The sequence below is a fragment of the Engystomops pustulosus genome, chromosome 6, assembly GCF_040894005.1.
Source record: "Engystomops pustulosus chromosome 6, aEngPut4.maternal, whole genome shotgun sequence".
Lineage (NCBI taxonomy): Eukaryota > Metazoa > Chordata > Amphibia > Anura > Leptodactylidae > Engystomops > Engystomops pustulosus.
Window position 1 is genome coordinate 175,795,409 of NC_092416.1, and position 27,056 is coordinate 175,822,464.

Sequence of the window (27,056 nt, forward strand, 5' to 3'; positions counted from 1 at the left end):
ATGATAACATTGTGATCAGTGATGGTTATTGAGGAGCACTCTGACCCCCTGCTGCCCCCTCGGTGCCCCCTGTACCCTCAGTGTAGTATCCATTACCCCGGTGTGTATCTCCTTGTGCCCCCTACCTGTGATATGATAACATTGTGATCAGTGATGGTTATTGAGGAGCACTCTGACCCCCTGCTGCCCCCTCGGTGCCCCCTGTACCCTCAGTGTAGTATCCATTACCCCGGTGTGTATCTCCTTGTGCCCCCTACCTGTGATATGATAACATTGTGATCAGTGATGGTTATTGAGGAGCACTCTGACCCCCTGCTGCCCCCTCGGTGCCCCCTGTACCCTCAGTGTAGTATCCATTACCCCGGTGTGTATCTCCTTGTGCCCCCTACCTGTGATATGATAACATTATGATTAGTGATGGTTATTGAGGAGCACTCTGACCCCCTGCTGCCCCCACCCTCAGTGTAGTATCCATTACCCCGGTGTGTATCTCCTTGTGCCCCCTACCTGTGATATGATAACATTGTGATCAGTGATGGTTATTGAGGAGCACTCTGACCCCCTGCTGCCCCCTCGGTGCCCCCTGTACCTTCAGTGTAGTATCCATTACCCCGGTGTGTAGGTTGCTTGTTGCGTACACAGCGTTCCGTGCTGGAGTTCCCCCGGCAGAACAGGTGGGATGTATGGAACAGCTGGACCCGGATCCAGTTACAGGCTCCGCTCACATCACAGACGGTATTTGCAGGTTAACCCTCGCACTACTGAGATGTCACCCGCGTCCTCCTGAAATACGGGACATCTATAACCTGTCATCTTTTTTCTTTTTTCGTGAACCAAAGAATATAATTTTTTCCTTTCCATTTCAATATTATAAACTTGGTCAAACTATTTTATACGCAGCGCCAAAGCTGTGAACTATGTTTAACCCCATGATCACTGTAATACCGCAGAGCTCTCCATATCCATACATTGGTGTACCAGCTATGGTGAGATGAATAAGTGCCGCCATATACTTGGCTTATTACAGGAGCAGAGATCTTAGGAGAGAGGCCACAGACCGCAGTCAGTATGGATGTACTATAACTAGTATACATAGTATCTTCTCTTACATGGTGTCGGGATCCGGATTTGTGTACGTCTGCTGCCACCACGTGTCGTGTTGTAGCTACTGCAGCCGTTACAGTGTATCTGTATTACACGGCCACTATGTCACAGCAGTCAGCTATACCCATTATCTTCTGCTCACATCACCAAGACAAGGAGGGTGCGCCTGGGGTCAGTGATGGGCAGAGTATTGTGTCACTTATAGCAAAGGAATTCCCCTCAATGGGAATTATTATTATTATTATGCATTGTCCATGGCGTCATTATACAATATCATAAAACGTCACTCGAAAAGTAGGACGAGTCTACCCCCACCTCATGGGACTACTGACATGTTGTTGTGAAGCTCAGTAGGGGCATCTCGGACATGTAGCGCTATTTTTTACTTTTCCTTCAAAAAAGTACGGCTATTCTTTTTGCTAAATAGCGCTGTGCTGCACCCCGGGAGTTGCTGTAGCCACCAAAGCACCTGAATCCGCGCACGTTCAGGTTTTCAAATGCAGTTTTTGAAGCCAAAAGTAGGTGTGGATCATAATGGGTTGAGACAAATAACAGAAAGGTGCTGCTCCTCCTCCTACTTTTACTCCAAAAACTGCATCTGAAAAACTGTACTTCTGGTCTCACCCTCAGATTTAGATGTCCAAACCAGGAGTAGCACCTCTCAAATACTTATAATCTCATCATAATCTGCACCTGTTTTTGTCTACAAAACCGGAACGTGTAGATGCACCCATAATTGCACCGCACTTCCTTATACATCCCCCAATCCGTCTACTCACCCTACATAACACCTCCCTCCACACGAGACTCTGGGAGGAAAAGGCGCATCGGATTATAAGGCGCACCTGATTATAAGGATGAATGACCAGCAGGTGGCAGACCTGTGCACGCTTCAAGGCAGCTCTTGTCTGTAAGTACGGTTCATATATAAGGCGCACTGGACTATAAGGCGCACCTTTGATTTCTGAGAAAATCAAAGGATTATTTGTGCGCTTTATAGTCCGAAAAATACGGTATAAAACATCCCTTTTTCAGCAAAAGTAACAGTTGTATCTCTAAGCTGCCACCAACTCAACTACAAGATGTCAGTAGTTCCAGTAGCTCTGATATGATAGTAGACTCCCTTTAAGACTTTGGTGTTTTCCAATTACCAATGAAGCCGCTCCTCATCCATTAGGTGACAGACCATGTGTAAACGTGTGCAAAATGCCTAAATCTCCAGCACCCGTGTCTCCTATGAAACACATGTCTCCTATGGAACATGCCTCCTATGAAACATGCCTCCTATGGAATGTATCTCCTATGGAACACATGTCTCCTATGGAATGTGTCTCCTATGGAACACATGTTTCCTATGGAATGTATCTCCTATGAAACATGTCTCCTATGGAACACATGTCTCCTATGGAACACATGTCTCCTATGGAACACATGTCTCCTATGGAATGTATCTCCTATGGAACACATGTCTCCTATGGAATGTGTCTCCTATGGAACATGTCTCCTATGGAATGTATCTCCTATGGAACATGTCTCCTATGGAATGTATCTCCTATGGAACATGTCTCCTATGGAATGTGTCTCCTATGGAATGTATCTCCTATGAAACATGTCTCCTATGGAACACATGTCTCCTATGAAACACATGTCTCCTATGGAATGTATCTCCTATGGAACACATGTCTCCTATGGAATGTGTCTCCTATGGAATGTATCTCCTATGAAACATGTCTCCTATGGAACACATGTCTCCTATGGAACACATGTCTCCTATGGAATGTATCTCCTATGGAACACATGTCTCCTATGGAATGTGTCTCCTATGGAATGTATCTCCTATGGAACATGTCTCCTATGGAATGTATCTCCTATGAAACATGCCTCCTATGGAATTTATCTCCTATGGAACACATGTCTCCTATGGAACATGTCTCCTATGGAATGTATCTCCTATGAAACATGTCTCCTATGGAATGTGTCTCCTATGGAACACATGTCTCCTATGAAACATGTCTCCTATGGAATGTGTCTCCTATGGAATGTATCTCCTATGGAACATGTCTCCTATGGAATGTATCTCCTATGAAACATTCCTCCTATGGAATGTATCTCCTATGAAACATGTCTCCTATGGAATGTGTCTCCTATGGAATGTGTCTCCTATGGAACATGTCTCCTATGGAATGTATCTCCTATGAAACATTCCTCCTATGGAATGTATCTCCTATGAAACATGTCTCCTATGGAACACATGTCTCCTATGGAATGTATCTCCTATGGAACATGCCTCCTATGCCTCTGGGAGACGCTGCTCACAGAGGATTGTGTGAGCCATGGACCAGGAAAGTTTGTGCCCCCCTCCGCAGAAGCTACACACCAGTCCTGTACTACTTGATGACGTTGCTGGTCCCAGCGCTCACATGGCCGTTCCCGGTCACATCGTTGTATGAACGTCTGCACATCCTGCGAGGGTCCGGAGGGACACTGGAAGCCTCTGTTCTGCTCCATAAGAAAGAAGTCTTTGTAGCGACAAGGCTTTAAATCCAGTCACCAGAGGCTCTTCGTGCCAAACCAGGGGGGCAGGAATCTGACTACCAGCACATTCTTCTACTCTGTAGTAATGGGAAAGGGATATTAATGTAACCCATTCCTGGCCACAGCCGCGTCTCCTCTATCTGATCACCCTTATATGGATGATGTCAGGTCGGAGAAGTGTCACTACCTCTGTTGTCCTCCTGTTAATGGTTAATCCCCCACATAACACACAGGCTGCTCTATACACAGGTCCCATTGTCATATGTAAGGAGCCGTGTGCCTGACATTGGGTTTCCTACACGTCTACAGTTTTAGGAGCAGGTGTCACCGGAGCTGTCTGCACCCCCAGATGTGGATGTCTCTATCATTACATCTGGTCACTTAGGCCTGGTTTATCCTGCGCAGGATCAGGTATCTGCTGATTTTAGCTGTGGATTTCAATAGTCAGCAATTGATATAATGAAATCTGCAGTAAAAACATCTATAAGAGTTCCTGTACCTAGTCTCCAAGGGTCCCTGCATCACATCTACAAGGGTCCCTGCATCACATCTACAAGGGTCCCTGCATCACATCTACAAGGGTCTCTGGATTACATCTACAAGGGTCCCTGGATTACATCTACAAGGGTCCCGGCATCACATCTACAAGGGTCCCTGCATCACATCTACAAGGGTCCCTGCATCACATCTACAAGGGTCTCTGGATTACATCTACAAGGGTCCCTGGATTACATCTACAAGGGTCCCGGCATCACATCTACAAGGGTCCCTGCATCACATCTACAAGGGTCCCTGCATTACATCTACAAGGGTCCCGGCATCACATCTACAAGGGTCCCTGCATCACATCTACAAGGGTCCAGGCATTACATCTACAAGGGTCCCTGCATCACTTCTACAAGGGTCCCGGCATCACATCTACAAGGGTCCCGGCATCACATCTACAAGGGTCCCTGCATCACATCTACAAGGGTCCCTGCATCAAATCTACAAGGGTCCCTGCATCACTTCTACAAGGGTCCCGGCATCACATCTACAAGGGTCCCTGCATCACATCTACAAGGGTCCCGGCATCACATCTACAAGGGTCCCTGGATCACATCTACAAGGGTCCTTGCATCACATCTACAAGGGTCCCTGGATCACATCTACAAGGGTCCCTGCATCACATCTACAAGGGTCCCTGCATCACATCTACAAGGGTCCAGGCATTACATCTACAAGGGTCCCTGCATCACTTCTACAAGGGTCCCGGCATCACATCTACAAGGGTCCCGTCATCACATCTACAAGGGTCCTGGCATCACATCTACAAGGGTCCTGGCATCACATCTACAAGGGTCCCTGCATCACATCTACAAGGCTCCCGGCATCACATCTACAAGGGTCCCTGCATCACATCTACAAGGCTCCCGCCATCACATCTACAAGGGTCCCTGCATCACATCTACAAGGGTCCCTGCATCACATCTACAAGGGTCCCTGCATCACATCTACAAGGGTCCCTGCATCACATCTACAAGGGTCCCTGGATCACATCTACAAGGGTCCCTGCATCACATCTACAAGGGTCCCTGCATCACATCTACAAGGGTCCCTGCATCACATCCACAAGGGCCCCTGCATCACATCTAGAAGGGTCCCTGGATCACATCTACAAGGGTCCCTGCATCACATCCACAAGGGTCCCTGGATCACATCTACAAGGGTCCCTGCATTACATCTACAAGGGTCCCAGCATTACATCTACAATGGTCTCAGCATTACATCTACAAGGGTCCCTGCATCACATCTACAAGGGTCCCTGCATCACTTCTACAAGGGTCCCAGCATTACTTCTACAAGGGTCCCAGCATTACATCTACAAGGGTCCCAGCATTACATCTACAAGGGTCCCAGCATTAAATCTACAAGGGTCCCAGCATCACATCTACAAGGGTCCCTGCATCACATCTACAAGGGTCCCTGCATTACATCTACAAGGGTCCCAGCATTAAATCTACAAGGGTCCCAGCATTACTTCTACAAGGGTCCCAGCATTACTTCTACAAGGGTCCCAGCATTACATCTACAAGGGTCCCAGCATTACATCTACAAGGGTCCCAGCATTATATCTACAAGGGTCCCAGCATTACATCTACAAGGGTCCCTGCATCACATCTACAAGGGTCCCAGCATTACATCTACAAGGGTCCCAGCATTACATCTACAAGGGTCCCTGGATCACATCTACAAGGGTCCCAGCATTACATCTACAAGGGTCTCTGGATTACATCTACAAGGGTCCCTGGATCACATCTACAAGGGTCCCAGCATTACATCTACAAGGGTCCCAGCATTACATCTACAAGGGCCCTACATCCAGTCTACAAGGGTCCAGGCATTACATCTACAAGGGTCCCAGCATTACATCTACAAGGGTCCCTGGATCACATCTACAAGGGTCCCAGCATTACATCTACAAGGGTCCCAGCATTACATCTACAAGGGCCCTACATCCAGTCTACAAGGGTCCCTGCACACAATCTACAAGGGTCCCGGTATATGGTCTACAAGGGCCCTACGTCCAGTCTACAAGGGTCCCTGCATCTAATCTACAAGGTTCCATGTACAGGATCTTCATGGGTCCCTGTATCACATCTACATTACATCCACAAGGGTTCTTGTATATAGTCTTCAAGGGCCCTACATCCATTCTACAAGGGTACATGCGTCTAATCTACAAGAGTCCCTGTATATATAGTCTTCAAGGGCCTACATCCATTCTACAAGGGTACATGCGTCTAATCTACAAGGGTCCCTGTATATATAGTCTTCAAGGGCCTACATCCATTCTACAAGGGTTTCTGCATTACATCTACAAGGGTCCCTGCACACGATCTACAAGGGTCCCTGCATCCAATCCATAATGATCCCTGCACCCATTCTACAAAGGTCTGAGTATTACATCAACAAGGGTTCACGCACCCAGTCTACAAGGGCCCTGCATCAAATCTACCAGGGTTTTGCTCCAAATCTCCAAAAGTCCCTGCTCCCAGTCTAAAAGGGTTTGAGAACCTATTTTACAAGGGTCAAAACACACAGTTAACTAGGGTCCATGCACCCAATTCACAAGGGTCCTTTAAAACTGTCAACAAGGGTCCATGCACCTTCCATGGAGCATATTTACTAAGATCCCGCGGCTGCATTTCCGTTGGTTTTTCCAACGTTTTTGGGGATGGCGCTGGGGATGGTGACAGAAATGGGGGGGGGAGGGGCAGGCTATTGGACGATCCGACGGATTCGGACAATGCGCGGGATTTAACATTGGGGCACATTTACTTACCTGTCCGAGTTGAGATCCCTGAGGTTCGTTCCCCGACGAACCTGCACAGCTGTCGCGGTTCACAAAGATCGTGCACCCGATATCCTGCATGTGTCGCTTCCCCTCCCTGGTCCGCCGTAGTTCACCTTATTCTTCCTGGTGCATGTAAGTGCTTGATCTTGCGACACAAATTTCAATGTTAAATCCTGCGCTTAGTCCGAATTAGTGCGCCAAAAACCCTTCTAAATGCTGTGCACATCGGAAATAGTCAGATATTCCCTTAATAAATGAGCCCCATTGTCTTGCAGAATCTGCTGTTGACTCTCCTGCCAGATTGTAAGCAACTTTTTTATTAACTGATAGATTTTTGGGCCATACCCCTTAGCACTGAGGGTCCAGTCTTTCTAGACAGGGCAGTATAACCCTAGCTACCAGGGTGGCCTTACATGGCTAGACTAAGGGAGAAGCAGATTTTATAATGTCTCTATTTGTAATGTGAACAGCACCTTATTCACATTCTCCGTCTCATATTCCAGTGTATCCTTGTGCTCAATGTATACTGTTTATGTGCTATATTATGCGCCCCAAGGGATAAGTCCAGTTTATTAGTAAACTTAGAAATCCCACATGGAAAATGTTACAGAGTGAGACAAACGCTGCCTATCCGGAGGGATGAGGCTGGTCGTAGACGGGCGGTGAAGGACCTTGGGATGAATGGAGGGGATTGTGCCGTGTGTCTGCGCTTTGTGTCAGGACTGGTCTGTGCTTATTCTCCGAGCCTGGATACTGGAGCCAAGTACATGTCTGCTTCTCTCTGTATTCATAGCTGGATACTGTACACACTTATCATCTTATATAAAATGCATTAGTAAATGTGCAGAAACATTTGTACAGTCCCCTGGCCGTGCAATGTTGGAAGCGAGGACTCATGCTCCAGTTCACTCCTGCATCCTCTACATCCTCTAATTCTCACCTGCAGCTTCCATCCAGATGCATCGTCTACATCCACAAACTGATGTCACATTGCAGGTATAATTAATAGCTGATTTCCACCAAACTGCAAATTTAGAAGGCACATATCCTCCAAAATGTGCAAGAAGAAAAGTTATTTTATCTTTCTTCTGCATCAATGGAGTTTCCACAGAGAATACAGTGACGATCTATGATCGGTATTAGAGGTGATTTACATGAAGAAAAGTTCCTGTATCATCACCCTCTAGAAAGCAGGACAGATATGACAGTGACGGGCTGTAGGTGATAACTTGAATAAAAGTTCTTGTATCTTCTGTCATCTTCTGTATCTTCTGTCATAAGCCGGGTGATAACCTGAAGTATCGTCCCCCAGAATCATTGGAGGTAATACAAAGATAACAGTGACAGTGGGGCTCATTTACTAAGGGTCCGAACGTCGCACTTTCGTCGAGTTTCCCAAATATTTCCGATTTGAGCCAAATTGCCCTGGGTTTTTGGCGCACGCGATCAGATTGTGGCGCATCGGCACCGGCTTTCACGCAACAGAAATTGTGAGGCAGGCCGCTGGACAACCCGACGGATTCGGAAAACCACGGAATTTAAAAAAGAATTTGTGTCGCAAGATCAAGCACTCACATGCACCAGGAAGAAGAAGGTGAACTATGGCGGACCAGGCGTGGAAGCGAAACATGCAGGGTATCAGGCGCACGATCTACGTGGATCGCGGCACAGTTCAGGATCGTTGGACAATGCACCTCGGGGATCTCAACTCGGACAGATAAGTAAATGTGCCGTAATGAACTCCGGCAGACCTCAGCGCAGCAGCGACACCTGCTGGATATCGGATGCACAACCTTAGTGAATCACGGCAGACCCGAAACAGCGTCGGACAATGCGCCACGGGATCACAACTGGACCGGGTAAGTAAATGTGTCCCATTGTGTAGTTGGTAAGAGGGGTGACAGATTAGTTAAATATCCTTTGTCACTATAGGCTGTACAGAGAGGACAGTGACAGAACTGTGATTGCTATAAGTGGTGATAGGATGAAGAAAAGCTCCTGTATCATCTCTGGGAGCCCCGTGAGGCGGTAGAGAAAAGATAGTGAGAGTTGTAGTTGGTAATAACGGTTACAACAAGAGGAAATGGCGTCAATGGATGCTGTTTTAAGATGACAACAATTGATTGTGATCGGTGTCAGGGATGATAACATGATACAAAGGTTGTGATTGGTGGTGATAGAGGTGGTGATAGCAAAAAACTTTCTGAATACTCTCCCAGGGTCATTGGAGTTTGTAAAAGGATGACAGTGACAAGATATGATTGGTAAGAGGGGAGATAACCTGAAGAAAAGTTCCTGTATCTTCCTCTGAGGTCCCTGGAGGCTGTACAGAGGGGACAGTGACAGGTTGTGATCAGTAAGAGGGGAGATAACATATAATATATTGGCTGTATATATACATGTGACCTCTGTACTCTCCCTATACACCTCCACACTTCCTCCCTCAGATCCGTCCTCTCGCTCCGTGCACTAACAATATGTTCCTGTGCGCGAGGCTGCACTGATGTTATAGTAACCATTTGCCCCGGGTATCCGACCTCAGGCTTCCTGTGGCAGGAGGTGGCACAGGGCGCAGCAGGGTGAGACTCAGTGCATGTTGTGTTAGTTCAGGTGATGGCAGCGCGGCCGCTCTCTCAGAGAGAGATTGCGGAGCGGAACCCGCATGTTATTTCAGATGTGAGAGAAAAGAAGGATATTAAGATTCCTCCATGGTCTGGATCCTGCCGGGAATAACAGCCTCATTGTGACTGGAGCCAGCAGCCGGAGCTCGGAGCGGGGATGTGCTGCACTGGCCTACAGCACCGTGTAATTAACCCCTTTGATGGGTGGAGGTTACAAGACATTGTGGAAATGAAGCAGAGACTGCGGTTCCCTGAGGTCAATGAGCTGCACACATCTGCAGAGCATCGCTTGTATCCATGGCTCTGCACCCTGAGCTGCTCGGATCTGCAGAGCATTGCCCATGTCTAATGTCCTTTAAGCTTAAAGGGATTTTCTTGCCATGTATATTTATCACCAGTGACTATCTAGGTGACTGCGGACCCCCAGATGACTATAATGGGGGCCCTGATCCCTATCCTTCTTATGCAGGCGTCTCTATAGTTTAGGGAACTGACTGAGGTCCATGGATAGACCTCGGCTCATTCCGTCTTTCCCATAAACAGAGAACTGAGCCGCATACTACAGCACAAGAGGGATGAGGCAAGGTGGTCTACAATGGGGGGGGGGGGGGGGGGTAATGGATCACAACCCTGACCACTATATTGTGAAGGGATTATCATACTTAGCATCTGTTTGGTGGACCGTCCTACACCCATTGTCAGGAGGGATATGGGAAGAGATAATGAGATTATGCTGAGCAGGTAGGACATAAAGGCTACACATGTGGTCAGGGTGAAGTGGTGCTGAGGCAGCTGTGTCGTGGCTATAGCTATATCTGGCTATAGCTGCATCGTGCAGCAATATATACGCACCCGATCCCACTTCTTCCTCTATCGGAGAACCTTCTCACTCCTCCCCATTGTGTACAGAAGTTTGCAGGTAATGGGAGGTGTCCCAGCTGTAGCATTATACACACCGCACGCACAGATGCCAAAATCTAGGCCAGGCCTACGTGATACTGTGCGGCTCACCTGCAGACGTGCAGATGAAGAGGTGATGTCACCCGGCGGGGTCACCCTGAGGAGAGGCATTGTCTCCAGGGATCATTAGTTCTTCTGAATGCTTAGGTTACTATTAGACGTGATAGGACTCTACTATACAACCCGCGGAGATCATCGCCTTTTATTTCTTATATTCCCAGGAATTTAGCTGTTGGAATAGGGATCCAGAACTTCCCAGAAGGCCTTGCTGTCAGCCTCCCTCTACGCGGAGCAGGAGTGTCTACATGGAAAGCGTTTTGGTGAGTGCGAAATGTCTACAATGACACCTGACTTCTGCAGCTGCTATGTTTTCCACTGCTCTACAGCTGCAGAGCGCCCTGCAGATTGAAATCCAAAACACTGACTCAATGCAATGTGACCTCTCCCAGTTATGACCATAGCAAAGATCAGACACAGGCCGCCAGAGAGTCAGACTGATGGATTTGCTTCTGAGCAATGTCTGCAGCTGACTAGGTAGTGGAAAACATAGCAGCTGTAGAAGGCAAACAGAGCATTATTATTATGAAAACCTGTACAATAGTGGGGGGGTTTTTTCTTCCCAAATAAACCTGGTAGTATATATTGTATATATAGGGGGTCATTTACTAAGGGCCCGATTCGCGTTTTCCCGACGTGTTACCCGCATATTTCCGATTTGTGCCGATTTTCCCTGTATTGCCCCAGGATTTTGGCGCAAGCGATCGGATTGTGGCGCATCGGCGCCGGCATGCACGCAACGGAAATCAGGGGCCTGGCCGAACGAGAACCCGACGGATTCGGAAAAACCGCCGCATTAAAAAAAAAAAAAAAGTGTCGCTGGATACGCACTTACCTTCACCCAGCAATGGATCGTGGACTCCGGCGGACCTCGGCGGACTTCAGTGCAGCAGCGACACCTGGTGGACGTCGGAGGAACTGCCTTAGTGAATCGCCGGAAGCCCGAATCCACCGCAGAGAACGCGCCGCTGGATCGTGAATGGACCGGGTAAGTAAATCTGCCCCATTGTCTCCATTTGTGCCACAGTCTTTAAGATTGCAATGGTTGAACCTCTTCAGACGGTCACCTTGGACCACCATGTAGTTTGCAGTACATCTTAATGCTAAGCACTGGTTTCTTCTCATTCACAGGTACGGGCAGCTCAGTGGGATGGTGGAGCCCATCGCAGGCGTATTAGGAGCGTTAGCGATATCCCTGGCAGAACCGCTGCTGCCCTACGCCTTGGCCTTTGCCGCAGGAGCCATGGTGTATGTGGTCATGGATGACATCATCCCAGAAGCACAGACTGGGTAAGAGGACAGAACAGGGTTATATACATAGGGTACATTACTAAGACAACCCTATAGCTGACACTCTAGTGGAGCTCCGAGCAGGGATGAGGTTATACTATAGAACATCCAGGAGTAATATATCAGGTATTCTTTCTCCATACAGTGTCTCACACCCGTGCTGATATATATTTTTAGGTGTCAGTTTCTGCTTTATAGCAGGCAACTGATGTCGCCCCCCCATCTTGCTACAGGTGATGCTGCCTGAGGCAAGAGGCTCAACTCACCTCATGCATAGTCCTTGTCTTTGCCCCTCTATGCTAAGGATTTGTAGATATATATGTCATCCAGCAATGAGCTCACAACAAATTTGTGCAAAATCTGCCTTGTGTGAACATATGACTAGGGTCCTCCGAATACTAAATCCTGCGTTCCTTTCTTCCTGGCAGTGGGAACGGGAAGCTGGCCTCGTGGACCTGTATTTTGGGCTTTGTAGTGATGATGTCCTTGGATGTGGGTCTGAGCTAACGACGCAGTAGACGGTGGAGGACACGAGGAGGTGCTGGCGCCACGTCCCACATGTTTACACTTTTTGAACAATTGTTTCTATTATAAAATGATGACCGATGATTGGAGGATCTGTGCGCTGATGAGCGGGGAGCGATGACTGATCGGGGATGATTTCTGTGGAAGTGATTGGTTTGGGAGTTCTGTATTGTTAGCCTGGGATGCTTGATGCTTTGTAGCGGCCTGGATCTGTAATGGAAGAACCTGCCGCTACTTCCTACGATGCGTATTTAATCCGTAAATTCTACTACACACTGATGGTCTACGTCTGAACAGTGGGGTCCACATTCCAACCTCTGAGATGAATGAGGAGGCCGTGACACTAGCCCACCTGTACAGCAACAAGTATTTTTCCTCCTTAGTCCACGCTGGCTCCGAAACTACAGGAGTAACTATATAATTCCAAGGGAAAGTAAGTGAACCCTTGGGTTTCCACATTGGACGCTAATTAATGTGGCCTTTTCCTTCAGTCCTCTGGAAGTTGTTTTCCTCAAGGCATGGACCACACTCACCAATCTCCAGATTTGTCAGTAACCAGACCGGGTGTGCCTTTATTTAATGGACAAACCACATTTGCCTACTAGCCCTTGGAGATGGCATTAAGGCCGGGGCTCCTCAGTGAATTGGGCTATGATGTGTCTATTGCACGACCAAAGACAATGCTACATTGTAGCATAATGAAAGTAAATGGGGTCACATTGCAGCGGCTTAAGGGGTTCACTCACTTTCTCATAGTCTCCAAAAAAGTCTTATTTCATAGTCTCCAAAATGGTTGAAAATGGTTGCAACTTTCAAGCTACAGTGAGGAACAGCTGCTCCGAAGCGCGAACTAAGGACCGGAACGTGGACAAGGACATGGAAGTTTTATTTTGCTGCTGGAGAAGAGCCATAACTTCACATTCCTCCGTGTTATCCGCTGAATAGGACACCATATCCCCTTCCCCTACGATCATACCTTCTACGTCTCGGCCTGTCGTAGTGTGAACAGGGATCTGCCTTACAAGAACTGGATGACACGGCCTCGTATTCTACCCTCGGGGGTTCCTGTACTGGAATATAATACTGGAAACTGTGATGGGATGGACCAAATAAAAAAGTGTAGAGTTTTATTCCATGTGTCATTGTATTTCTTTTCTGTTTCAGCACAGATCTTAAGAACGAGCAGTACTGCCAGGTGGTCTGGGTATGCTGGGAGTTGTAGTTCCACTGCGGGCATGCTGAGTTGTAGTTTCACTATAGCAGTGCTTCACAATGGTTGATTAACCATCTGGGGCACCTTCACACACCCATTTATCAGTGGGGTTACTTTGTGCCAAATTTTTTTCGAAAATCTGAAGCCACACCCACTTTCCTGCTAAACCGCACCCCAAAGAGACACCTCCTGGTTGAGCAAGGTGAATTAAGTGTCCATAAACTGCACTTTTATTGTGCAATTTGCACCAAAATGCAGCTCGGAGAATGTTCTCCAGACTGAACTGTGTCCTTGATCAGATACAATAGTAACAAAGCAGATTCCTAAACAGAGATAACACATCTATCCACCTACTAGCGGAGCCCGCATGTCCGTGTAGCAGACACGCACTACCGTGTCACGCACATACCACACGCTGCATAGTGTAAGGCTCCATGCACATGACGCAGGGTGAATAGAGAAAATCCACAGCATTTACATCAATTACATGTTCATCATTGCTAGAAATTTTATTCATGTCAATACTTAGTGTGGATTTTCAGTATAGACTTTGATATTTATATTGTGTGTGTGTAGAAGAGGATACAAACATAGATTCCTCATACTGACTGGATGAAAAGAAGCCAATTTTACTGGGTTCGGTTGACCATATAATGGCATGCAAGCAGAGTCCGGCCCATCTACCTTCCCCTATAATGCTTTAGTGAAGAGAGCACCATTGGGTGTGGATGCTCACCTATTCCCACTCCCTGGAGCGAAAGTAGCCCTCTTCTCCTGTGTGTAGCGGCTGTATATAGTTTTGAAGCTGGCAGGCACGAAGACATCAGAGATGTTTATGGTCGGTGCACAGAGAAGAAGAGATGAGGGAAGCAGGGAAAGGTGAGTAAATGTTTCCTTTCCCTGTTGGCTGCTGGTGTGGGGGCACTGTGACTATTGGCTGGTGTTGGGGCTCTCTAATTATTGACTGCTAGTGTAGGGGCTCTCTGATTATCGACTGCTTGTGTGTGGGTATTCTGACTATTGGCTGCTTGTGTGGGGGCAATGTAACTATTGGCTGCTGGTGTGGGGGCACTGTGACTCCGGCCCATCTACCTTCCCCTATAATGCTCTAGTGAAGAGAGCACCATTGGGTGTGGATGCTCACCTTTTCCCACTCCCTGGAGCTAAAGTAGCCCGCTTCTCCTGTGTGTAGCGGCTGTATATAGTTTTGAAGCTGGCAGGCAAGAAGACATCAGAGTGTATGGTCGGTGCACAGGGAAGAAGAGACGAGGGAAGCAGGGAAAAGTGAGTAAATGTTTCTTTTCCCACAGCGGGGCATACATCAGAGCAGGGGATTCTGCAGACTGGGGGTATTTGGTTGCTGGTGTGTGGGCACTGTGACTATTGGCTGCTGGTGTGGGGGCACTGTGACTATTGGCTGCTGGTGTGGGGGAACTGTGACTATTGGCTGCTGGTGTGGGGGCACTGTGACTATTGGCTGCTGGTGTGGGGGCACTGTGACTATTTGCTGCTGGTGTGGAGGCAATGTGACTATTGGCTGCTGGTGTGGAGGCAATGTGACTATTGGCTGCTGGTGTGGGGGCAATGTGACTATTGGCTGCTGGTGTGGGGGCAATGTGACTATTGGCTGCTGGTGTGGGGGCAATGTGACTTGGCTGCTGGTGTGGGGGGCAATGTGACTATTGGCTGCTGGTGTGGGGGCAATGTGACTATTGGCTGCTGGTGTGGGGGCAATGTGACTATTGGCTGCTGGTGTGGGGGCAATGTGACTATTGGCTGCTGGTGTGGGGGCAATGTGACTATTGGCTGCTGGTGTGGGGGCAATGTGACTATTGGCTGCTGGTGTGGGGGCAATGTGACTATTGGCTGCTGGTGTGGAGGCAGTGTGACTATTGGCTGCTGGTGTGGGGGCAATGTGACTTGGCTGCTGGTGTGGGGGCAATGTGACTTGGCTGCTGGTGTGGGGGCAATGTGACTATTGGCTGCTGGTGTGGGGGCAATGTGACTATTGGCTGCTGGTGTGGGGGCAATGTGACTATTGGCTGCTGGTGTGGAGGCAGTGTGACTATTGGCTGCTGGTGTGGGGGCAATGTGACTATTGGCTGCTGGTGTGGGGCACTCTGACTATTGGCTGCTGATGTAGGGGCACTCTGACTATTGGCTGCTGGTGTGGGGGCACTGTGACTATTGACTGCTGGTGTGGGGGCAATGTGACTATTGGCTGCTGGTGTGGGGGCAATGTGACTATTGGCTGCTGGTGTGGGGGCAATGTGACTATTGGCTGCTGGTGTGGGGGCAGTGTGACTATTGGCTGCTGGTGTGGAGGCAGTGTGACTATTGGCTGCTGGTGTGGGGGCAATGTGACTATTGGCTGCTGGTGTGGAGGCAGTGTGACTATTGGCTGCTGGTGTGGGGGCAATGTGACTATTGGCTGCTGGTGTGGAGGCAGTGTGACTATTGGCTGCTGATGTAGGGGCACTGTGACTATTGGCTGCTGGTGTGGGGGCAATGTGACTATTGGCTGCTGGTGTGGGGGCAATGTGACTATTGGCTGCTGATGTAGGGGCACTGTGACTATTGGCTGCTGGTGTGGGGGCACTGTGACTATTGGCTGCTGGTGTGGGGGCAATGTGACTATTGGCTACCGGTGTGGAGGCAATGTGACTATTGGCTGCTGGTGTGGAGGCAATGTGACTATTGGCTGCTGGTGTGGAGGCAATGTGACTATTGGCTGCTGGTGTGGGGGCACTGTGACTATTGGCTGCTGGTGTGGGGGCAATGTGACTATTGGCTGCTGGTGTGGGGGCAATGTGACTATTGGCTGCTGGTGTGGGGGCAATGTGACTATTGGCTGCTGGTGTGGGGGCACTGTGACTATTGGCTGCTGGTGTGGGGGCAATGTGACTATTGGCTGCTGGTGTGGGGGCAATGTGACTATTGGCTGCTGGTGTGGGGGCACTGTGACTATTGGCTGCTGGTGTGGAGGCAGTGTGACTATTGGCTGCTGGTGTGGGGGCAATGTGACTATTGGCTGCTGGTGTGGGTACAATGTGACTATTGGCTGCTGTATGGGGGCACTGTGACTATTGGCTGCTGTGTGGGGGCACTGTGACTATTGGCTGCTGTATGGGGGGGCTGTGACTATTGGCTGCTGTATGGGGGGGCTTTGACTATTGGCTGCTGGTGTGGGGGCAATGTGACTATTGGCTGCTGGTGTGGGGGCACTGTGACTATTGGCTGCTGGTGTGGAGGCAGTGTGACTATTGGCTGCTGGTGTGGGGGCAATGTGACTATTGGCTGCTGGTGTGGGTACAATGTGACTATTGGCTGCTGTATGGGGGCACTGTGACTATTGGCTGCTGTGTGGGGGCACTGTGACTATTGGCTGCTGTATGGGGGGGCTGTGACTATTGGCTGCTGTATGGGGGGGGCTGTGACTATTGGCTGCTGGTGTGGGGGCAATGTGACTATTGGCTACTGGTGTGGGGGCAATGTGACTATTGGCTGCTGGTGTGGAGGCAATGTGACTATTGGCTGCTGGCGTGGAGGCAATGTGACTATTGGCTGCTGGTGTGGGGGCTCTGACACAATTGGCTACTAGTTGACTCTGTGACTATTGGCTGCTGTAGGGGCACATACTGGCAAAGCTTTGTCATGGTAATAATGTATAAGTGTAACTGCTAAACATCTTGATTAGATACATTTATACCGTTATAAAATTACTGTCCGCCCCTTTAAGACAACATCAAGGCTGATGTGGCCCCCTGGGGAAAATGGGCTTCACACCTGTGATCTAATGTATACAGGGCTTTAACATATACACCTATCTCCCGATATGCAAGCAGATATGGAGAGAGATGATGATCAGGCAGATTGGAATTGATCTGCCTGATCCTTTTGCTCTCAGGAATGAAGCCAGAGAGGCAGAGCTGTTGGCTCCCTGCTCCACCATTGAGCCTAAGAGCCGCACACAGCCGCGATGGAGAAGAAAGCGGAGCTTCAGGGTGATGTCACACATGGCGTTTTTGGGCCGTTTTTAATTAGTGCGTTTTCAGATTGTAAAAAACGCATGCGTATTTGTCCGTTTTTAATTGCGCAAATTTGGAAAACCGGACAAAAACGCTAGTGTTTCAAAAAAACGCATGCATTTTTTACGATCTGAAAACGCACTAACCAAAAACGGCCTAAAACGCCATGTGTGACATCACCCTCGGGGTGTGATACGGGGAGAGGTGGGGAGCCAGGGGTGTGGAGGGGGGGGGGGTTGACACTATCTAAAAGGGTGTTTTATAGGAGTCAAAAAAAGAGGGAGAGATGAAGGTGAGGCCACAGTGTAGGGCATTATACGGGTATATACAGGTAGATGGCACTATATACAGTTTGAGGGCCATAGTAGTGGATGTTATGCTGAGTGGGCCCATCACGGGATAGGGTTAGGGGCATCACAAAGGTCTTGGCTCAGGACAAAAATTTTCCATAGTGTGCAAAGCAGACCACGGCCCTGTCCCTCTCCCTCCATTCCAAAACTCCACGCTTCTAATTATTTAATAATTTTGCAGATATTTTTGAGGCGTAAATGTTTCAGTATTGTCCTATCATAAGGTCCTTCCTGCTTCCACTACAGACACTGTCAGGCCCCTAAACGGGAGGCAGCATCCATAACAACAGGCTGATATGTTTTCACTTCACATTTGTGTGACAATCGAATCCCCACCGCTAAGTCACTGGGTGCTCCATGGTGCACACATCACCGGTGCTGACCACTGACCAGTCTGCAGATCTTCTCTTGTGCTGCACCTTCTGTACAATCAGGTCCCTGTTCTTCCCATTAACTCTAATGGGGCACAATAACTTACCTGCTTCGAAGGAGTTCCCAAAAATGCATTGTCCGACGCCAATGCACTGTGCCGCAATTCAATAAGATCGTGCGCCCGATATCCTGAAAGAGTCGCTTCCACGATCAGGTCCGCCGGAGTTTACCATCTTCCTGGTGCATGTAAGTGCATTGTAAGTTAAATCCCACGCTCAGTCCAAATCCGTCTTATCGTCCGACGGCCCCCCGATTTGTGTCGCATAAAATTCGATTGCGTGTGACACAATCACCTGCTAAATACCTGTCCCAGCGGCGCGATCCCCGAAATTGTCGGAAAACCTGACAGAAATGCGATCCACAGACCCTTAGTAAATAAGCCCCAATATAGAATGTAGAATAGTATTATAGATACTGTATACTGCGCAGCAGCCGCTGGGTTAGGGCGTCCTGTGCTGCGGCGTAGTGCTGAGTCAGGGCAGAGGAATGCTCTTTCTTTTTCGCCTTTCCCTTTCTCTTAGAGAACACATGTACGGGGAGGTGTGCGGAGGGGGAGGATGTTACAGTAATGTGGAAACCTGACTTCCCTCCCTCACTTTCCCCGGGGATCGCGTGCAGATGCCTATATTTACCTGATGCCAAAAGAGAGCAAGGCAGACAGAAGGGACAAGGTGCAGCTGGGTGTAATTGCGGTTTGTGAGCAAGGGCGGAACCCAAAAGCCAAGCAGGAGCTCTGCACGCACAGGAACAATGCTGCTATTCTTGTAAGATCCAGGAAAGAGCGGCTCGGGGAAAACTGTTGGCTCACGTCCGTACACCTGAATCGCTTCAAGCCGGAACTAGCCCTGCCGTGTGCGCAGAGCACATCACCGCAACGGAGACCCCCTTCCATCCTGGAATAGGAAATATTCATACAACTTTTACCAACTATAATAAAAAGTATCCATAGGGCTTCATCTCGGCGAGCACAAAAATCTATACCAGGCAGTACAGAGCCCCCAGCCCCTGCGTGGTACATGATAGGATACCCTGATACTCAGCAGACATGAATTCCTATAATAACATGGCTCAAGTGCTGGTCAGCAGGTTACTGACAGGGCTCCCAGGACTACAGCAGTGCAAGGCAGGGGCTAGGAAAGGAAGCTAGTGCTACAAGAAATGGGTTTCAGCTCTGTTTTGGGAATAGGTGTCACATAATATTTGCATGCAACTTGCCCCAGGGACTGGTGGACCATAGTGTCCCAGTCTGACACTGTATGTAACAATGGAGGCGACCAGTGTTCTACTTCTGAACTTTCAATCCATGTTTATGTTGGGAATATTTACCATGTATACTGGTAACCAAAATTTTAGAAACAAAAAAGATTATTTGAACTCCTTACTTTACAATTTTACTCAGTTTTATTGCTGTTTTAGCTGATATCACTCCCTAGGCTGCTCAGTGCAAAATCCCAGGGTGTGGCGGGGCCTCTCTAAGCAGACACATTATGATCCAACTAGTTCTGTGGGGTAACAATGTGGTTAGATTATCAGGGTACAGGTGTATATACACTTTAATCTGACTTCTGATATTGTACTAACACATAGAATGTGAGATGAGACAGGTTAGAGATTATGAGATGCCTGCTACACTGAGGCTGACAGACAGAGACTGATAGACTTTTACACTGTCAGCTCTGTTACATCTCTGTTCTCACAGATATGTGCCTGCCTCCCCATCCCCAGTTCACTTATCTCCTTTTATTTTTTATCTTCTCTGCTCTGGTAGGAAGTGATGAGTGTCTGTGTCAGTGTGAGCTCCACGTTTTTCCGCCGGGTTTTCAGAATTTTACTGTTTTGCGCCGAATTGCCCTGGGATTTTGGCGCACGCGATCGGATTGTGTCGCATCGGCGCCGGCTTGCATGCAACGAAAACCGGGGGGCGTGGCCATTGGGAAAACCCGACGGATTCGGAAAAATCGCGCTATTTAAAAAAAAAAAAAGTGTTGCTTGACACTCACTTACATGCACCAGGAATAGGATGGTGAACTCTGGGGGACCGCCAGAAGACCCGAATCCTCGTCGGATAACGCACCGCTGGATCGCGACAGGACGGTGTAAGTAAATGAGCCCCATTCTCTTGTAGGATCTGAGTTCTCCTGCTTGTAGTTCCACACCCAGATGTATTATCTGCTGACTGTGTTCACACATTGCATTTGAATTGCGTTTCAAAACTCAATCAAAACCACCCTAACCCATAATAGGGACCGTCGTCCAGTTGTCACCTGAACAGGGTCATAAAGTAGGCAGGGACGGAGGTGCAGGAGGTCTGCATTTCTTCCATGTCTTGAGTTCATCCCCTTCTAGTCTAATGTTAAACCTCCTTTTTGTTGGAAAAGTTCCCATCAGAAAATACACATTTTTTGGAACGATTTTTGGGCTATACCCACAAATCTACTGTATGCTTCACTCATTCACCTGTTTTGTTTTTTTTATGTACAAATCGTAAAGGTGCACTAAAAACGTGATAAATGTGCTGCTCGGCCTGTGCGTTCTTACACCAGAATCCTGCCGCTATGTTCTCTGATCTCCACTAACTTTCCACCAGCGCTGAGCAGAAACCTGAGAACCCGCAGTAATTCATAGGGATGTGTGGTACATAATGGGAAAAAACGAACCCGTCTGAGAGATCCATCAGAGAAGCAGCCTAACATCCCTGTCTGTTACTAGATGGTTAGAAACACTCATTGAAATACATCTGCCTATCCTTAAAGATTGATTCAGACCATCACGTGAGACATTGACAGTTCGGGGGTTCTCATTTCACATACAGAACAGGAACACATCTCCAAGCAATATTGTTATATATGATGCAAGGAGTCCCTGCATTCTCATGAGAAAACAGTACTGGACTGAAAACATCATTACAGTTGGGCTGTCATGGAACAGAAAGGCATCCAGGGCCTGAAGTCACCCACAAACCCAATTCTCTACCTAACAGCCTCACGCTCCCTAGTGGTAAATGACTACTGGGCGGCAGTCCCTACTCGCGTATGTGCTCAGAACTGAAGGAAAATGAACATAGAGATACACAGATTCAAAAGAATTGGGGTTCAGGCTCAGAAATTTCAGGTCATGTAGGTGATCTATATAAGGCAGGATACAGGGTCAGGTACCGGTTTGTCGTTCCGGATCATGCTGGGTTCTGGATCACAGGTTCAGGTTTGCGGTTCTGCTGGACACAGAAACAGGTTCAGAGTTCCAGTTCAGGCTGAGGTTTGTGGTTCTAGATCAGGCAGGATTCAGGTAAGGCATTCTGGATCAGGCCGTAGTTACAGGCTCAGGAATGGGTTTCAGGGAACAGGTCAAGCAAAGCACAAATAGACAGTAGTACCACAAATCACAGGAGAAAGTATAACCAGCCCTGAGTGAATTGAGGATTGGATATATCAGGTGTTCCTGGATGCCGCCCTCACAGCTGACTGGCTTGGACATTCATCAATTAACCCACACTTGAAACCCACCAGAAACCACCCAGCTTTCCACAGAGCACACACCCATCTCAGCCAACGGAATCAAACCTGCAAGGCAGCTGTCAATCACAGCATAACTCTGATTTTAAAAGGCAAAACTCCTAAAAAGTTAAAGGAAATCTCTCATCCAAATCCATCCTGATAAACCAGGGACATTACTCATAGATCCGGGCACCGTGACTGTGGTAATCTTCTTATATGTGTTATCCATGGTCTCCTTCCTTCTAAAATCAACTTTTATAATTATGCTAATGAGCCTGATGGGTTCTGGGGGTGATGCTACAATAATACAATATGATTTCTCTGAAGTGCAGTCTTGTAGTGTTATCTCTGCTCTTAGTGATGGACTCCGCCGCCCTAATGTTACTCTATTCTGTATTTGTCATCTCTACCACTGCAGCCACTTAAGTGAAGTGCGGAGCTTAACCCCGGAGACTCGGCGCGGGGACATTGTCTCCATGTCACCTGTCACTTTCTATAGTACGCAGAGGCTTATCATCCAATTACATCTGACATTCTCTACACTTTCTGTACTGTCACATTGTGACGCATGACTGCAGTGCAAAGCCATTATATGTTGGGGGTCTAGTCTGCTGCCCTCCAGTCCTGATAGGAACCTGACTTTCCAGCTGTGGCAGAACTACAACTCCCAGCATGCCTAGGCATCCTCCAGAGAATGTCACAGCCATACACTACGTACACTGTGCTAAATCTCATGTCTATCCACATCTCATTTACTATGCATATTATAGTGAGCTATTGCTTTCAGTTATCAGCCAGTTCAGCAGGTTGACTAATACCAGTAGTTCCTTATCAGACTGATAAATTGTAACAAACATCCAGGACAGAAGAAAGAATTTCTCATCTGATTTATTTTGCAGAAATAGTATTGACTACACAGGATGCAAGTGTAACAACCCCTCAGCGAGGAAGGCTTATCGCTCTGTGCAGCTCTGACCCCCTGTAGACTGTATAAAATTCTATCATTCACTGACAGCATGTGGACATATTGCCAAAGGAGAATACAATTTATTACTCTCCATTATCGGCTATTTCAGTGTAGACATCCAAAAATATCCAGGAATCATCCAGATCTGTAACTGATACATTGTAACAAACTGAGCAATCAAAGCTGTTGATGCCTTTTGCTAGATGTGTCTACACAGGATGCAAATGCTTTATAGCTCTGTGTAGCTTTCAGCTTCACTAACTGGCTCTATTCACTGACAGCAAGAAGATATGCAGAAAAATGGAGAATGCAACAATCGACTGCTTTCTGCTATCAGCCATTTCAGTGGGAAGTCTGTGATTGATACATTGTAATGAACAATCAAAGCAGGAGGGAGATGCAAGTGTAACAAATCTTAGCTCCGCTAAATAGCTACATTCACTGACAGCAAGAAGATATGCTGAAAATAGTCAGAAATTTAAAGGGGTATTCCTATACTGTTGTAGAATGTGGTCTCTCCAGGATTTCTGCTCTACTTCCCCGCTGTGTGACACGCATTCCCACGTGACGTTACATGTAAACAGGCTGCGGGGCCCTGACTGACACCTTGCGTGTTAAGGAGAGATGATACGCTGCGCCCCGGGGCTCTGCGCTCGGCTTTGTGTGTGTCTCGAGGCCTCTGACAAGCGCTGAGTGATCCCCGGGGATGGCCCAGGTGCTTCTACAACAATGGTCCGCATTGTTCTCTGCCGGCAAGTCTCTGCCTGCGTGGGCCCTGCCTTGTGTGTGAAACAGGTGTATAGGTTTCCTGTCACGCCAACAACCGCTACACGCCGCCACATGGTGCACCGCTCACACACGACATCCCACACCTTGTACAAGGGGCACCCTGGCCGGCTCCCAAACACAGTATAGGGTGCACCGCAAACACTAATACCGGAGCGTCTATAGACTGACAGCATAAGGAAGAATCCGAGGGTGCATGTGTTCTCAGTGGACTGTACCCCATCCTTCACTCCTCTGAGACCTAGAGTTAGAACACCCCTAGAATTTTCACCCAAAAAAGTAGGTTGGAGGTCGAGACCACTACACAGATTAGAGATAACGGACAGGGGGTCCAGAAACAAAGTAGTGGAATACCCCTTTAAGGTCATTATCCCCCCTCCTCCCATACTGAATGAACCAGACACTATTACAGCTATTCCTCCTGACTGACTTTATACATGCATGCTCGGTTCAGATAAGCATGCATTAAGCTACTAGAAGAGACCTGAGATATTCAGCATCTCTGACCCTTCCTCCTTGGCTTCCCCCATACAGCGCACACGACCTTCCTCTTATATGATGGGGGGGATGTCTGAAGAAGCAGAGCGGACAGATCTATTGATGAGACATGAGGAGGATTAAAGTTTAGACTCCTCATAGACATTGTATAATACATCTGTATACATTTCTCGTGTTACAATGTATCAGTGCAGGGAGCAAATGCCAATTCTATTCTTAGAGATTGCAGCGCCTGACTGGTAACAAGAAGATCCCTCATTCACTGACAGTAAGTAGAGATCTTGGGAAAGCCTGAGTTAAATTTAGCAGCCATTTGGATGACTCCATGTGATTATTTTAATGGTTTGGTAGCAAGAACTGGTAGAATTGAGTATCTAGTTCTTGTATGGAGAATACGGTCTTCCCCCATCGTATTATAGTAAAGAAGTGGATGGTTCACCGGCATCAATGGCTTCAAGTGTGTAAAAGAGATGAGGCCACCGAGGTCAATGGCAGGGAACATGTACTACAATAGGCTCATTGTTATCCTGCACTGTGCAGGGTTGTGCCATTGTCCTCGAGGCCCCCTCTATCAGGACAGCTGCTGATACCCGCCTCTGACCCCTGGCATCTGCAGCATCACAGAGAGAGCTGAGGATATCACCCTGTGGCAATGTGTTATAGGCTACGGATGGCAAGTACAAGCCAACTCGACAGACATAACTATAATATGAACTATGATTCAGATTTGACTTTGTACTTAGGGAATGGTACCCAAGGCCAATCTAGGATTTAGGATTGTTTCAGGGGTATCATTTTATGGCCTAGTGCCATGGATGACATCTCACACCTCTGATGCCAAGTGCCATGGATTTGTGACATCCTATTCCTCTGGTGCCAAGCGCCATGGATTTGTGACATCCTATTCCTCTGGTGCCAAGTGCCATGGATTTGTGGCATCCTATTCTTCTGGTTCCAAGTGCCATGGATGCATGCCATCTTATTCCTCTGGTGCCATGGATGTATGACATCTTATTCCTCTGGTGCCATGGATGTATGACATCTTTTCGGCCTCTGGTGCCAAGTGCCATGGGTGTATGACATCTTATGCCTCTGATGCCAAGTGCCATGGATGCATGACATCTTACGCCTCTGGTGCCAAGTGCCATGGATGCATGACATCTTAAGCCTATGGTGCCAAGTGCCATGGATGCATGACATCTTATGCCTCTGATGCCAAGTGCCATGGATGCATGCCATCTTATTCCTCTGGTGCCAAGTGCCATGGATGCATGCCATCTTATTCCTCTGGTGCCAAGTGCCATGGATGCATGACATCTTATTCTTCTGGTACCAGGTGCCATGGATTTGTTACATCTTATTCCTCTGGTGCCAACTGACATGGGTGTATGACATCTTACGCCTCTGGTGCCAAGTGCCATGGATGCATTACATCTTACGCCTCTGGGGCCAAGTGCCATGGATGTATGACATCTTATTCCTCTGGTGCCAAGTGCCATGGATGCATGCCATCTATGCTTCTGGTACCAGGTGCCATGGATTTGTTACATCTTATTCCTCTGGTGCCAACTGCCATGGATGTATGACATCTTACGCCTCTGGTGCCAAGTGCCATGGATGCATGAAATCTTATTCCTCTGGTACCAGGTGCCATAGATGCTCAAAATCTTACGCCTCTGATGTCAAGTGCCATGGATGCATGACATCTTATGCCTCTGGTGCCAGATGCCATGAATTTGTTACATCTTATTCCTCTGGTTTCAACTTCCATGGATGTATGACATCTTATGCCTCTGGTGCCAACTGCCATGGATGCATGACATCTTATGCCTCTGGTGCCAACTGCCATGCATGTATGACATCTTATTCCTCTGGTGCCAAATACTATGGATGCACAAAATCTTATGCCTTTGGTGCCATGTGCAATGGGTGTCATTATCCTTCTTGTGGCAAGTGTAATCAATGTGACTTTACAACTCGTCTGCCAACTGCTTTGGATGTCATCTTATGTCCTGGTACCAAGTGCCATGGATGTGACCTTATGCTGCTCCTGCCAAGTGTGATGGGGATCATTATGCTTGTGATACTTCTGGTGCCTGCATAATGGATGTGACTTTAAACCTCTGGTGCCCTGGATGTCACCTTATGTCTTTGATTCTGAGTGTCATGGATATTGACTTATGCCATTGATGCTAAGTGCCATGAAGGGGATCTTATGCATCTGGTGCCAAGTGCCATGTATGTCATCTTACTCTTCTGACAAAGGTCACAGCACATGGATTATACACAATCCCAAGTATAGATGCATTTGTAAGCCCCGGGGGCTGGTATGAGATTGGCAGTGCCACCCTGCAGTAATGTACCATTTGCCGGAATCTCTCAGGGGCAGGGCAGGTGTTGCTCGGCTATGCTGGTAATGATTGATATGACAGCTACGTCCTGACGACAATGAGGGATGAGTAGGAGGATGGAATTCATGGTGCACACGTCACGGTGACAGTGACATACATGGGCACAGGACAGACGTGATGTATGGAGACGGAGAGGACAGGGGCTCTCAGGAATGCACCTTGTACTGACACAATGGGGGCATTCAGGAACAACACACACAATAGGCCCCTTCTACAAACAACGCACCAGCGCTGCACACAAAAGGCCTTATTATCACCCAGGACAATCCTCCACTTCCCCAAATACACTGGACACGGAGGTCGCAGGGGCAGGCGGGACGTCTAGAGAGGTTTGGTCTGAACATGTCTGATCCTTAACACTTATGGGAAAATAGCTGCTACCTAAAATATATAGGAGATTAAAAAATGGAAAGCACATACCCTGTGGCGCCACCTCTGCCTATAGGTT

At 48.0% G+C, this 27,056-nt stretch overlaps 1 protein-coding gene across 4 annotated transcripts in view; it reads left to right on the plus strand.

The window, feature by feature from the left end:
• Window positions 1–27,056, plus strand: part of SLC39A11 (solute carrier family 39 member 11) — a 361,452-nt gene that overhangs the window by 234,341 nt on the left and 100,055 nt on the right. For 3 of the 4 annotated variants that reach the window (XM_072112556.1, XM_072112558.1, XM_072112557.1), the window contains exons 8-10: window positions 10,779–10,877; window positions 11,746–11,904; window positions 12,333–13,559. In XM_072112556.1, coding sequence (XP_071968657.1) covers window positions 10,779–10,877; window positions 11,746–11,904; window positions 12,333–12,411 — 337 coding nt within the window. In that variant the 3' untranslated portion in view covers window positions 12,412–13,559. Of the gene's footprint in view, window positions 1–10,778; window positions 10,878–11,745; window positions 11,905–12,332; window positions 13,560–27,056 lie in introns of those variants that run through there. The other variant, XM_072112560.1, reaches the window with a different exon arrangement.